This window comes from Harmonia axyridis, chromosome 6, assembly GCF_914767665.1.
Source record: "Harmonia axyridis chromosome 6, icHarAxyr1.1, whole genome shotgun sequence".
Classification (NCBI taxonomy): domain Eukaryota; kingdom Metazoa; phylum Arthropoda; class Insecta; order Coleoptera; family Coccinellidae; genus Harmonia; species Harmonia axyridis.
Window position 1 is genome coordinate 31,586,991 of NC_059506.1, and position 14,599 is coordinate 31,601,589.

The 14,599-nt window shown below is 33.5% G+C and overlaps 1 protein-coding gene across 1 annotated transcript; it reads left to right on the forward strand.

The window, feature by feature from the left end:
• Positions 1-133: 133 nt before the first annotated feature.
• Positions 134-6,472, forward strand: LOC123681767 (thioredoxin domain-containing protein 11). Its single transcript, XM_045620051.1, has 12 exons — positions 134-535; positions 600-783; positions 917-1,162; positions 1,406-1,582; positions 1,899-2,093; positions 2,147-2,246; positions 2,927-3,211; positions 3,437-3,723; positions 3,780-4,013; positions 4,647-4,840; positions 4,897-5,026; positions 5,228-6,472. The coding sequence occupies exons 1-12, from the start codon at positions 312-314 to the stop codon at positions 5,471-5,473; spliced, it is 2,502 nt and encodes an 833-aa protein (XP_045476007.1). The 5' UTR covers positions 134-311; the 3' UTR covers positions 5,474-6,472.
• Positions 6,473-14,599: the final 8,127 nt, after the last annotated feature.

A 14,599-nucleotide genomic window follows, 5' to 3' on the forward strand; every position in this document is an offset into this window, starting at 1 on the left:
TGAACTAAAATTTTGGAATAAAAATCAAATGATCTTCTCTAGTCTTTATACACAAAAAGTTGTGAGAGTTCAGGAGTGGGAAGTCAGCATAATAAAAATTCATGATTTGACAACGTGGATTTTCGGTGTTTATTTCTGTAAAGCTGACGTGACTTTAGAATACGTCAAAACATGGAAAATAACCTCACTTCTAAGATAAATTTGAATGAAAAACTTTCAAGTTATCAATTGGATTATTAGATACGCTAAATTCAATAATGCTATTATTCTCTCTGTATATATAAAATTTCATGTTATGAAGACTATTGGTTATGTCATCTGCGTACTCAGAACCCCATCTGGAGGATACGTCGTCTTTGGACGGCCACGAAAACAATGATAAGGACGAAAAAAACAGAAATATTTCAAAGTCTGAACAGAAAGACAAGGTTAAAAAAAATTTGAAAAATAAGTATCTCAATAAAATGTTTTATTTATTGAAGGAGTTCCTTATCATGGTAGTAGTTGCCATAGCATATGCTGCTATTACAAATGAGTGAGTTAAATTCTAATGGATTTTGATAAACCATAATAGCATTTTGCTAATTTTTTCCTAACAGACCTCCAAAAGTTAGTAAAAGCCCAGCAGCTTATAGGTTCTTTCCTGAGGATGCTTATGTAACGGATTGGTATCGGGGAGAGATAAGTGATGCCATCAACCAAGCAAGAAGTGCCGATATAGCCTTTGTTATGTTTTATGCCCCATGGGACGCAGAATGTCAACATGCAAGGAAAGAATTTCAGGTGATAATTCTATTAAGGCGATGTTGTTTCCATAAAGAGTCCGTTTCACTTTTCAAGTATTTATATCCCAGCTAATAGTCTTTCACGATATCTTCAACACACTTTGAAATATGAATTGAATCTAATTTTTTAGACAGTAGCCAGGTTTATGCATCAACAAATTACATTCTCAGCAGTTAATTGCTGGCAACCAGGTAGTGAATGTAAAACTCAATACAGTAAGGTGAACAAGTGGCCAATTTTAATTGCTTATCCTACACATGGTAGAGGAGTTCAATATAATGGTCCTCTTGTAGCTGCACATATGATGGCTTTTTTAAAAAAACTTATTTCACCTTTCTCAAAGGAAGAAACCATTGATTTGATGTCTCAACACGATGTAAGTATTTATATTTGTTTGATATACTTGATGGGATTTTACAGTATATATAGAAAAAACATATTCACATATAATGAAAAAGATGATAATGTGGTTCATCCTAATGGATTAGTTTTATGTATACTCAAAGAGAAGTGGAATTTTCCATCAACAAAGATTTATTAGGACTGAAGAATTCATAGTGAAAAAAAAAATATTTTTTGAGTATTTGTATACAAAAAATAATTGATGTGTTTCCTCTAGGTAGTTGTGACTGGTAATGTATATGCTGGCCCATTCAGTAGAGACTTCAATATTTTTTATCAAGTGGCTCTTAGGTTACTAGAAAGAGACCCATTACAAGAAATAGCTGTAACTGTTGAAACACAAACTGAATACAATCTTCCCGAGCTCCATATCCAAATGTGGAATGAGACTTTGGTAAGTTTTTCATTTTGTTGTGTATTTTTAATATAAACTTTTGGAATCCATTGAGGAAAAATTGATTACATGTAATGATGTGATATTACCAAATATAATATTATTCACCGCAAAGTTGTAGCGGTTATAGATTTGTAGTTGTGGATTTTCGAAATTTGGATTCATATTTCAGAAAGATTTGCACTGAGAACCTTGCTGCTAGATATTCATCAACTTTTTTTTTTATATTGATATAGATTATTTTTTTTATATGTGTCAAGATGATTTGTATTCGAAAAGTAGTATAGTGTGAAAATGGCAATTTTTTATTTTTAAGATTTACCCATATTCGGAATGGGAAATCGAATCCATTTTGAATTGGATTTTAAAGAATGTTCATCATTTAACGACATGGATATCACCAAGTGGATCTAAAAGCATATCTTTATCGAGTTATCTCCAACCTGGGCCTGCCTTGATACTATTCACTCCCAGAAATCCATTAGCAACTCATAGTGATTACTATAGTATGGTAAATATATTAACAAAAACGTTGTCAACATTTCGTTATTCATTATATTTTAGTTGAGAGCATTTGCCTTTGATTACAATAGTTGTGGTGTTGATCAAATAATCAATAAACTAATATCAATATTTCATAAGAAAATTCAAAGCGATAGAAAAGGTAAGTGCAAAATGTTTTTTTCTGAACTTTTTTTTAAGTGTGGTAGGAAGAAATTTATATGATTTCCTAGCCATTTCTCTATTCCATTGTTCGATTGTCTTGGGAATATTGCCTTTTTAATACAGAGATTTGATTAACATAATCTGTACACAGTATTATTTATTAATTTATTCAACCATGAACGGACTTGCCTTTTTACAAATAATAATAATAATAACTGATCTTTATTGATAACTATTTATCAAAGGCAATCGACCAAGGTCCTTCAGCCCATTTTACAAATATTATGAAGTATAGAATAAAAAATAACAGAAATTCTTTGAAAAAATAAACAAGCAGAAATAAAACCTAAACCAAAAAAGCGTACAAACTAATGAAATTAATAATTAATAATTAATGAATTTCATAATTAATGGAATCGTATCAACGATACATGAATGAAATCCCATTAGCCTAGGGAAAATTCAACTATAGAGTGGAAACCACTTTTTTGGAAATTCTGAAAATTATTAGTTTGTTATAAAATTCTTGGATTTTGACATTCAAAAGTCGTATGTGTTAGAATTCAGTATACTTCAATTAGAGATTCCAACTAAGAATAATTATTATTTAAATTTGTTCAATAGTTCAAATGTGATGGGTGTTCATTAAAATACAGTTTTGTTGAATTGAATTTTCAGAAAGATATATGCAGTATCTTAAACTCATTGAGGAGTGTAGCCTGAAGAAGTTCAAAGTGAAACGTGTTACCTCAGCCAATCTTTGGAGTAACATTTCATATTGTTTGGATATGAGGTACCTAAGAGAGAGTTTGCATCAAAATAATAATAACATGATAAACTACTTTGGTGGAATGAAAATGTTATGTTCGAGGTTTCTTGCAAATTTCGATTATGGTTACGAAGTTCCAGAAATCGCCAGATTTATTAGTGATAATATTGTATATAAGACATCTAAATTGAGTGGTAAGTTAGTTTTGGTATTACAGGTTAGGTTAGGTTAGGTTATTCATTTATGAAGTTACTTACGGAAGAGGTTCATTTTAAGTTTCCTACAATATCACATGAAATTTATGTGTTTGTTATGTTTTTTGTTGGAATTAATTTTAATTTAATCAATTTTGGCTCACCTCTGTATCAATGAAGTAATTTATTATTATTATATTTTTAGCATTTGTTTTCAAATTTCAGATATACCTGACTACAGATCTCCGAAAAATCTAAAAAAAGCAATGAGAATAGAAATATGTAAGACACTGCTTATTGCTCAAAAATACCAGCATCTGGCATTTTCTAGTGAATTATATAACGATGATGTGGTGGGGGGTTTCGATGTCAAAGGACTGAAGTGCAAGACAAATAGAACACTCACTTTCATTGCCATGGATAGTTTGCGTTATCACCATTATGCAGAAAAATTGGGTATAGATTTATCTAAAAGACCTAATAAAACAGCAGTGGTGATATTGGACGATAAGGTATATATCGAGTGATAGAAATTTGGTTGTCTTTGATTAACGTTTTTCTTTTTTAGATGGAATCTCATTATATAATGTCCGGTGAGGTTACTGAAAGTAATTTAAGGAATTATGTATATAATTACACTAAAGGTTCACTCAAACGTGCCTTGAGCTCTTTGGCTTCTGTCAGATCAGAAAGTACACACTCTTATTCAAACAATCGTGATTGCAATTTCGACAATGCCGAATTCGGTGTGAGAGAGCTATCAGCTACTAATTTCTTGGAAACCATTTCTCAGACTAATAAGGTAAGCACAGATAATAATAATATTAATTTCTCTATTTCAGTATCATAATGAGTTCATTAAGTTTTTAAAATAGTGCTGTAATAAACTCTTCACAACATAGTTTTCAGTTATATTTTTCGTTTTGTGGTTGTCTACACTGACTTCTGATCCTATCAAATCTCAACACACCTTAATTGTCAATATAATAGACTTCGATAGTAAAATGATTTGTAATATTATTCGCAATTTCTGTTAATTCTGGTGGTGTTAAATCGATTTCGTCAGACATAATTCACGAATATAATACGTTATTATAAATTATTTCAAAATTCGAAACATACGATTCAAATTCCGTAATCTGTCAATTTTCGTAACAGTCACACCAACTGCCAAGATACGGTACAAAAGTCACTAGGATGTATAATCTGAATTTTTCATTAAATTTCGACAATTTCTCACAAAACTTGACTGAAGTAGAGAAAATATTGTCTAATACACGTTGCAGGGGGCAATTCCAACACAATGCGTTCGAAAACTCTCTCCTTCGTCACTCCTTTTCTTTTTTTGCATTTGTTTTGGAATAGCAGCCCATTCTGCAACTTGTTTTAGAATATACTATTATTTTAAGTCTTTAATAATTTGTTTTTGTCTTAGGCTGTGATAATTTTCTACTATTCAAAGCAGTGTTCATTTTGCAACGGTATTTCATATACTTTCTTGACCATTGCGAAATATTTCGCAACTGTTCAAGAACTTCTATTCGCGAGAGTGGATGGCGATTTAAATTTGTTACCTTGGGAGTATACAATGGAAACATATCCTACAATTTTGTTTATTCCTGCCAACCAGTAAGTGAAAGGTCGAAAATTGAAAAAAGTCGTATAAAAAGCATTATTTTTTTTAGGGTTTCAGAAAGTAGAGTATTTCCAATGGATATGCCAATAAATTTGCAAAATTTGATTGGTTTCATCTTGGCCAATTTACAAACCTCCCTTAGGTTAGAGGCTATGTGGACACTTTGTGACAAGGCCAAGGTATTCTACCCAACAATTTATATACAGGGTATCCCACAGAAGCTCCTAGCTTGAGAATAGTCTATTTTACAAATTTTCCAATTCTAATAAAAATGTCCAAAAAAAAAAGAAAAGTTCACTGCAATTTTCATGTTGAGTTTTCATTGGGCTACTCTGTACTTGTATCATTTTCAATGTGAATAATAATCAATTTTTTTTCAGTTTAATCCTGATGTTATGGACTGTTTTTTATCTGTAAGACTGCAAATATCTCAAACCATAGATAGGACTCTTCAAGAATGGAGAACTTCACATAATGAAGAAAAATCATTATTATCACTAAAGCTCCAACATTTACACGATTTACATAATTTATTTCTACAATATCCACACAATGTGACTTTAGCGGAAAACTTATTCGCTAAACTCAAATTGATAGAGATGCAACCACCCGAGACAACAATTTGAAAGGACGAAAAATTGCTCTGGTTGATCCTGGACCTCAGAGAATTCATGGAGTTCATCTTCAGAATCAAGAAACAACTCTTCCATTCTTATTTATCGAGATCCAAAGAGCTTGTACCTTGTCAATTTTATGTGGCTTCAATCAGTGTGCAGATATCGGTTATCACAATTTTTTTGATATTTTTTTTATGAAAACCGTTTATTGACTAATTCAAGGATACAACTCCAAGTAATGACAATAACATTATCCAAATAGTATTTTCAGGGAGTCCTGAAGAAGTTCTGTATGCTTGAAGAACGATCAAAAATATGGATATTGAAAGTACTTTTAAATTAATCAAATTTGTGAAATTATCTTCGATTCATCTCATTCCTTTATGAAGGTTGATTCCACATGCAGTTTTTAGCAGTTGTATAGGAAAAATTTTTCGTACTGTTCATTTTCTGTAGCTTGCTTTTCGTTTCATTCACTATAATTTTTTTATCAATATTTCTGAAAAATTTTCAAAGTAGGCAATTGCAGCATATTGGAAAATGAACTGCATGAAAATTTTTTTGTATTTTGTAACTACATTACTAGGTATCATTAAGAAATTGTATGTGGAATTTTTACCAAGCCGGTCTACATCTAAGTTGTCATAAGTTTTCTACGCAATTTAGAAAATGTCACTCGATCTGGTCATTAGTATGAAGTCTGGTTTTCAGTAAGGGGCCAATTTTATGTCTTAATGTAGCTATTATAGGTTATAAAAACTGTCATATTTTTTTGACATTTCCTGAATTGAGGTTACCTCTACAGTTTTTTCGATTAACACTTGAAATTACTGAAAGGTACTTCATTTGAATATATTATTCATAACATTTCTCTTATTTTCAACAATTTCTTTTTGTTCAATTAACTCTAAATGAATATTATAATTAATTCAATTCCATTTCCATATTAAATAATTAGACATCTGTGATAAGTCAATTTGTAGATAATTGAAATGAATTGTTGTCATAGTTGACATCCAAAAATAGCAGAGATTTTTTTTATATGGTGGTAGTTTGTGAGAAGTATATCAATGGATGTCAGCTTTTGTACCTACTATTATAAAAAGAAATAATCTTAATATATTGGCACTGAAAGTACTTATGTGTTTATTTTACTCTTCGTAACATCAGGTATCAGTGTGAACATTATTTAGATTTGAAAAATACAGCCAGCTTTCAAGAAAAGGGGAAGGAGGAACCAGAATTTTTTAAGGGTGGCTAAGATTTCCAGGTCCATCAAGTTTACATTAAATTTATGTTGTATCAGAAAGTGAAGATGTCTGAAACGAGATCAGCTTACAATTAAACAGAATTACTCGAGCAAATATATATTTATATCTGAGATATAGGATTTTCCAATAAGAATGATACAATTTATAATGGTAATAATGGCAACACTGCACTGCAACACTTTTTTGACATTTCTTATGTCATTTGTGGTTAGGATATTTGATTATGGTAAAGATACACACTTCCACAATGATTAGAAATTGCTGGATACAGAAATTCTTGGAAGATAATGGTATTACTAAACAGAAAATAACATACTTTGAACTGTGGTCAGTTTTTAGGAGAAAATTAAGCGCAGTCAATGACTTTTTGGATTTTGTCTGTAGATTTCAGCTATAAGTTCAAGTATAAAGTCTTTATGAATGATTGTAACATTGTAATGGCCTTTGAGAAATTTTAATTTACTTAGAGTTCTAATGAAATTGATAATACACAATTTATTGTCAGTTTCGAAATTCTATCTCATTGAAAAGATATCATCAGTGTTTTTGAAAAGCGGTGAAAAACAATTCCAAGGCCACTTGGCTACTACGATATTTCAATAATTTATAAAAAACCTTTAGAGTTTAGTTTAGAGGAACGTTTATATAAATAAAATTCACTGTTGATTGGTAAAAAGATTTTAATTAGGAGCCTATTCAAAATATGAACAATTCGAATTGAAATACCAAGTGGTCTGTCACTTTTCCATCAACAACACGAAACAAAGAAGAAAATAACATGGAATTAACGGAGAATAAACAGAGTGAGCGGATATTATAAGACAGTTGGTGGTCTGCAACACGACATGCAAGAGTCTGAGAGGCTTATCCTCAGGCTGAAAGGGGCGTGACGCAGCTCCGTAACATGTAATTTGTATGTCAACAAATGATAATAACGAACGAGCTAACAAGTTTTCGACTTTATTTCTGTGAGCGAGAGCATAGAAGGGCGTTTCTGTTACGTTTCAGACATTCCCGAGGTCTTGTTATTAAATACAGAGATGCAATGAAGCACTGCTATGCAAATTATAGGTAGTATTTATTTTTCGATATCGGTTTTTTTGTATAATTGGGTTTGCGGTTTGCTGCTGAGGAACGTAGATATAGTCGGTTCTAATTAGGTTCGATAAAAGTGGCGTATCTACGGACTTTTCTGCAGGTTTTTTGCTTTAGAGTCTACCGGAGCAGGGTTGCCAGGTCCAAAATCTATAGACAAAGTTGTCAGATTTTGGACAGAAATCCCAGATTTTAATTTCACATCTTCATAAAAGAAAACAAGACATGAATTGAGATATAAAGGGTGTTTTTTTAGAGCTATAGAACTTTAAATTGCAATAAAACAACGATGGATTATTCGATTGACATGAATTTTATTTATCCGCAAGATAATCTTGTGGCATTACATTTTAAATATGATTTCTGGCATATGACCACCACGGCTGGCTCGGATGTAGTCCAATCTGGACTTCCAATTTTCGATGACTTTTTCCAACATTTGTGGCCGTATATCGGCAATAACACGGCGAATAATGTCTTCCAAATAGTCAAGGGTTTGTGGCTTATCCGCATAGACCAACTTCACATAGCCCCACAGAAAGAAGTCTAGCGGTGTTAAATCACAAGATATTGGAGGCCAATTCACAGGTCCAAAACGTGAAATTAGGCGGTCACCAAACGTGTCTTTCCATAAATCAATTGTGGCACGAGCTGCGTGACATTTTGCGCCGTCTTGTTGGAACCACAGCTCCTGGACATCATGGTTATTCAATTCAGGAATGAAAAAGTTAGTAATCATGGCTCTATACCGATCACCATTGACTGTAACGTTCTGGCCATCATCGTTTTTGAAGAAGTACGGACCAATGATTCCACCAGCCCATAAAGCGCACCAAACAGTCAGTTTTTCTGGATGTAACGGTGTTTCGACATACACTTGAGGATTAGCTTCACTCCAAATGCGGCAGTTTTGTTTGTTGACGTAGCCATTCAACCAGAAGTATGCTTCATCGCTAAACAAAATAAAATGGTCGTAGTGCGCGATACGTATTCCGCACAGAACCATTATTTTCGAAATAAAATTGCACTATTTGCAAGCGTTGTTCAGGCGTGAGTCTATTCATGATGAATTGCCAAACCAAACTGAGGATAAATCACTTGACAGCTGTTAAATCGGTCGCCATCTTGAACAGTAATGCCCACTTAAAGTTATATACCTCGAAAAAAAACTCCCGTTACATAGGCGTACAACTTTGCTTCCACCGTTGTTTTTCGAAATTCAAGGCTTTATTGTAAAAAACTGGTAATACATTTATGATTCAAAGTGTTGTCCATCGCTGATCACTATTTTCTCCCATCTTTCGGGCAGCGTACGAATCCCGCGTTGAAAAAACTGATCATCTTTTGAAGCGATCCACGAATCGATCCAATTTTTTACTTCTTGATAACACCGGAAGTGCTGGTCAGCCAGGTTGGTGCCATTGATCGAAACAAGTGATAGTCCGAAGGAGCAACGTCTGGAGAATACGACGGATGAATGTTTCCAAGTGTGTTCCATTGTTGTCAACATCGGATCGAGCATTGTCATGCTGTAAAATCAATTTATCATGTCTCTCGTTTTATTGCGGCCGTTTGTCTTTCAATGCTCGGCTCAACCGCACTAATTGTGTTAGATAACGATCGCCTGTGATTGTTTCAGTCGGTTTTAACAACTCATAATACACAACGCCGAGCTGGTCTCACCAAATACTGAGCATGACCTTGGAACCGTGAATATTCGGTTTGGCTGTTGACGTGGAAGCATGGCCGGCATACCCCCAGATTTTCTGCGATTGGGATTATCGTAATGAACCCATTTTTCGTCTCCAGTCACAATGCGATGCAGAAATCCTTCCATCTTTGCCTTGCAAGCAGCTGTTCACAAGCAGACAAACATCGTTCAACTTCTCTCGGCTTCAACTCGTACGGCACCCAATTTCCTTGTTTTTGAATCATTCCGTGACTTTTAGGCGTTTTGAAATGGCTTGTTGCGCCACTCCCAATGATCCTGCCAATTCTTGTTGCGTTTGACACGAGTCAAATCAAGTGATGATGAGTGAAATATCGTATAACTGATATGTTTTCATTTCCGCGCGCTTACTGAAAATGACATATGCTCCCTCTATCTATCTTTATTACTCACCTTCAACCAAATTTAGTCAAAGCAAAAAATAGACAATTTTTTTGGCAGAATAGAGTTCCTCACAATTTTTTTCTTATTAATTCTGAACCTTAAGGAATTCATGACGGCGCCCAAGTCTGACATGCGAGTAACCAACAAGCCAGCATCAAGATGGATGGAATTTAAGATCTATTATGAGCCAGTCTCAGGTAGGTACCCACCTAACAAGACTTCAGGGAGAAAAACAAACATTTCGTTTTCGTATATGAAGATCAGATGTGTAATTAAGAAAATACGTAATCCTATACCCGTACTAAAGATAGATATAGGTTTGAAGCAGCAGTTTTTTAATCGCCGAGGATGGTAAGAACTGGTTTCGGCTTTACGGAATATGATCTTAATGAAAGACGATGTTTTTTTTCACCTCATTTTATGCTTCTCATATCTTCGAGAATAATACTCGTTGACGGGACGTGTAAATACGATACGATCGATAAAATGATAAATTGGTTTTGTAAAATCCCAACCTGTTCATTATATTTGGTCTTGTTGGTGCTCGATAATTTTTTTTTTTTTTGGATTCCGCATGGTTGAGGAGCAACTTGTAGATACCTACTTATTTATCGTCTCGTGAGTTTTGAAGAGAAATTATTGCGCTCTCAGTGTAATGGAGTAATTTGATATTCTGAACTATAGCACTCGTTCCCCGAACAGAGTATTATAAGTGTACAACTTTGCTTTCGCCGTTTTGTAATAGATTGTTGTAGCAGTAATCGCAAAATCGGTAAGCGATGCCTGAATTGACGATCCCTGATAAGCCTAATTTCGATCTCACCTGAAAAATTTTTTGTCGAAAAATGTTCGTAAAATTTTCCATACCTAATTGAAAATAATTAAAAGTACCTTCATGGGTCTATTGCAGTGACGGCTCGTGCCCTCGAGATGTGGGTCGGCCACACACACACACACATATATATATATATATATATATATATATATATATATATATATATATATATATATATATATATAAATTATATATATAATTATATATATATATATATATATATATATATATATATATATATATATATATATATATATATATATAAATTTTCCCACACCCCTTATCATACTTATAACTATATAAATAAATATATATAAACAAATAGATTTCCACGTCACCCAAGAGGACGCGTTGGTTTTTTGTTTTCAATGGGAAACCTCACCTAGAATAGCCCTATTATAATATAAAAATGTAGTTCTCAAATCAATGAAAACTGAAATAAAATGAAACTCTTGAAAAAACAGAAATAATGAAATATTCAATTATCAACATAAAATATATATTTGAATAAACATAGAGAAAACCTCTCACGAAAACACATAAATAAATGTATAAAATATAAAAAAATCTTATAAAGACCACAAAAAATATTGTGGAAATGACCGCATGTATTCTGGTCGAAAATGTATGAGCTTGCGTACCCTTTATTCATTTTTATAGATCAAATCAATTCGACGATCTTTCTTTGTCACGAAGTCATCAATTATTTTCTCGAAAAAAATGTTTCCTCTGGCTAGTTCTTTAACCAAACCTCTTTCGATTGATATCAGTGCCAGGTTATTTAAACGGTCTTGAGACATCATGTTCCTACTGAAAGATTTTATTCTTTTGAGCGCTGAAAAACTTCTTTCTACTGACGCGGATGTTGGTGGCAGGGACAAAATCATACAAAATAACTTATATAATTCAGGAACATCGGAAACAATATTATTTGAGAAAATGAATTCCGTAATACCATTCAGCATATTTGAATTGCCGAAGATAGCATTGTCCCAGTACATGATCAGAAAATCAATACCCAACTACTATCGAACGGCATAAATAAGTTTTTTTCTGATTTAGACGTTATATCCCATAATCAACCATTCATTTGAATATATTAATTATATTTTCATGATCTGAAAATGAATAGCTACTATCGAACGGCATAAATAAGTTCTTTTCTGATCAAGACATAATGTCTCATAATTAACCATTCATTCAATTATCAAATATTTGAAATAAACTGTGAAAAGTTGCTGCTTGACGCTCTGCAATAGGATAACCGGCCAGCCGACCCTGTGTATTGGGAAGCGACCTAACTTCGAGTTGTTGTGCCGTTCTACTGAGTGGACGTATTCTGGGCGTATGTCGTAGTATCTTTTCCTTTACGTAGCGCTCTCGGTAGCGCTGGTTCCGCCATCGGCTCTTGGCCGACCTAACGTGATGAGATGCTTTCAGTGACATTCCAGGAGTTGCAATTGTATAATTGTAACATTTGTGTTACATTTCAGACCTAATGTTACGGTGTTACGTACAATTCTGGAATAACTTGTTTGGGGTGATGTTACGAAAAGTAACCATTTACGATTTTGGTTTGTTACAATTTATGAAAGGGAATAACAACGCTGGATGCTTTGGAAATCGAATATTAGGTGGGTCCGAAAAAAAATATTGGCCGGTATAAGTTATATTTTCCTGTTCTGAGTGGAAATATTCATTACCGAGGGAATTTGGATATCGAAATCGATAACTCCGATTGAGTTTGAATGAATTGAATATCTAGAACTATTTTCTATTTCCCGATAATTTTTGGGTCGGCCCGGCCGACCCTGCCGACCCTGACGAGCCGTCACTGGTCTATTGTACCATTTTATTGAATGATTCGACTATGTAGATCACGAAAATGCTTGCAGTTTGGCGATTAGTACATTATTTCAGAAATTATAGGTAAAAATTTGAAATTTTTGAAAAAAAATTCCCGAGGCTGCAACTTCTCCTGTACTTAAGCTACGCCCTTGAAACCTCACTATGTTTCAGATCAGAACCCGATGTTCAAAAAACGTTGTTATTCGAGGGATCTATGACGAATAATTCAGGGGATATAACGATTTTTGGATGGAAATTCAATTTTTTCCCGAATTTCAAGTTCGAATTTCCACAAAACTGTGAGGTCTACGCAAAATCGGGGATCGGTGCCAGAATTGACGATCCCTGATTAGCCGAATTTCGATCTCATCTGAAAAATTTTTTGTCGAAAAATTTTCGTAAGATTTTCTACCTAACCCTTAGAAAATTTTTTGAAAAATAAAAGTTCCATCATGGTAATATTGTATCATTTTATTGATTAATTCGACTATGTAGATTACTAAAATGCTTGCAGTTGGGTGGTCAGTACATTATTTCATAAATTATAGGCAAAGATCTGAAATTTTCAAAGAAAAATTTGATAATTTTCTTGAAGCTGCCACTTAATCTGGATGTGGGCTACGCACTTGAAACATCACAATGTTTTAGAGCGTAACTTGAAGTTTGAAAAACGTTCTTATTTGGAAGGCTGTGACGAATAATTCAGGAGATATAACGATTTTTAGAGGGAAATTCAATTTTTTCCCAAATTTCGAGTTCAAATTTCCCCAAAACCGGGAGCTCTAGGAAGAATCTGTGAGCGGTGCCATAATGACGACCTCTGATTAGCCGAATTTCGATCTCACCTGAAAAATTTTTTGTCCAAAATTTTCGTAAAATTTTCTATACCTAACCCTTGGAAAATTTTTTGAAAAATAAAAGTTCCTTCATGGGAATATTGTATCATTTTATTGATTGATTCGACTATGTAGATTACGAAAATGCTGGCAGTTGGGCGGTCAGTACATTATTTCATAAATTATAGGCAAAAATCTGAGATTTTCGAAGAAAAATTTGATTATTTTCTTTAAGCTGCCACTAAATCTGGACGTGGGCTACACACTTGAAACCTCACTTTGTTTCAGAGCGGAACTTGAAGTTTGAAAAACGTTTTTATTTGCGGGGTCTGTGACGAATAATTCAGGAGATATAACGATTTTTAGAGGGAAATTCAATTTTTTCCCAAATTTCGTGTTCAAATTTCCTCAAAAACGGGTGCTCTAAGAGGAATCAGTGAGCGATGCCAGAATTGACGGTTCCAGATAAGCCTAATTTCGATCTCACCTGAAAAAATTTTTGTCGAAAAATTTTCGTAAAAGTTTCAATACCTAACCCTTAGAAAATTGAAAAAAATTAAAAGTTCCTTCATGGGACTATTGTACCATTTTATTGAATGATTCGACCATATAGATCAGGAAAATGCTTGCAGTTTGGCAACTAGTACATCAACATTTACAGAAATATAAGTTTTTCATAAAATTTTTTTTTTAATAATTTCCATCAAATTAAGACAAAATCGATTAAATAAAAACTTGTTCAGTAGGTGCCACCTAATATTCCTTCAATTTCACACAATATTAAAACAAGTTTACTCGCTAATTCCAATCCGAAGGCCACTCAGCAAATCATTTCTTGAACTTTCCCATAGAATACTTCATAGAAATTAAATAACACACGTGTATTCTACACACAAGGCACAATGGGCATATAATCACCTACCAACTTCCAATCCCTTCTGTTTATGGACTAATAAATTTCAATAAACGGGCGGCGCCTTTGATCTTCCAGTTGCTAAAGAACGCTGCCTTCAAATAGGAAAGAACTGGCGGATAACAACAAGGTGTTTTTCAAGAGAGCTCTTTTCATGATAGAAACCGAAGATATACTTTTGTATTTACTCGATGTAAACAATTTTCAATACGGAACAGCGGGAC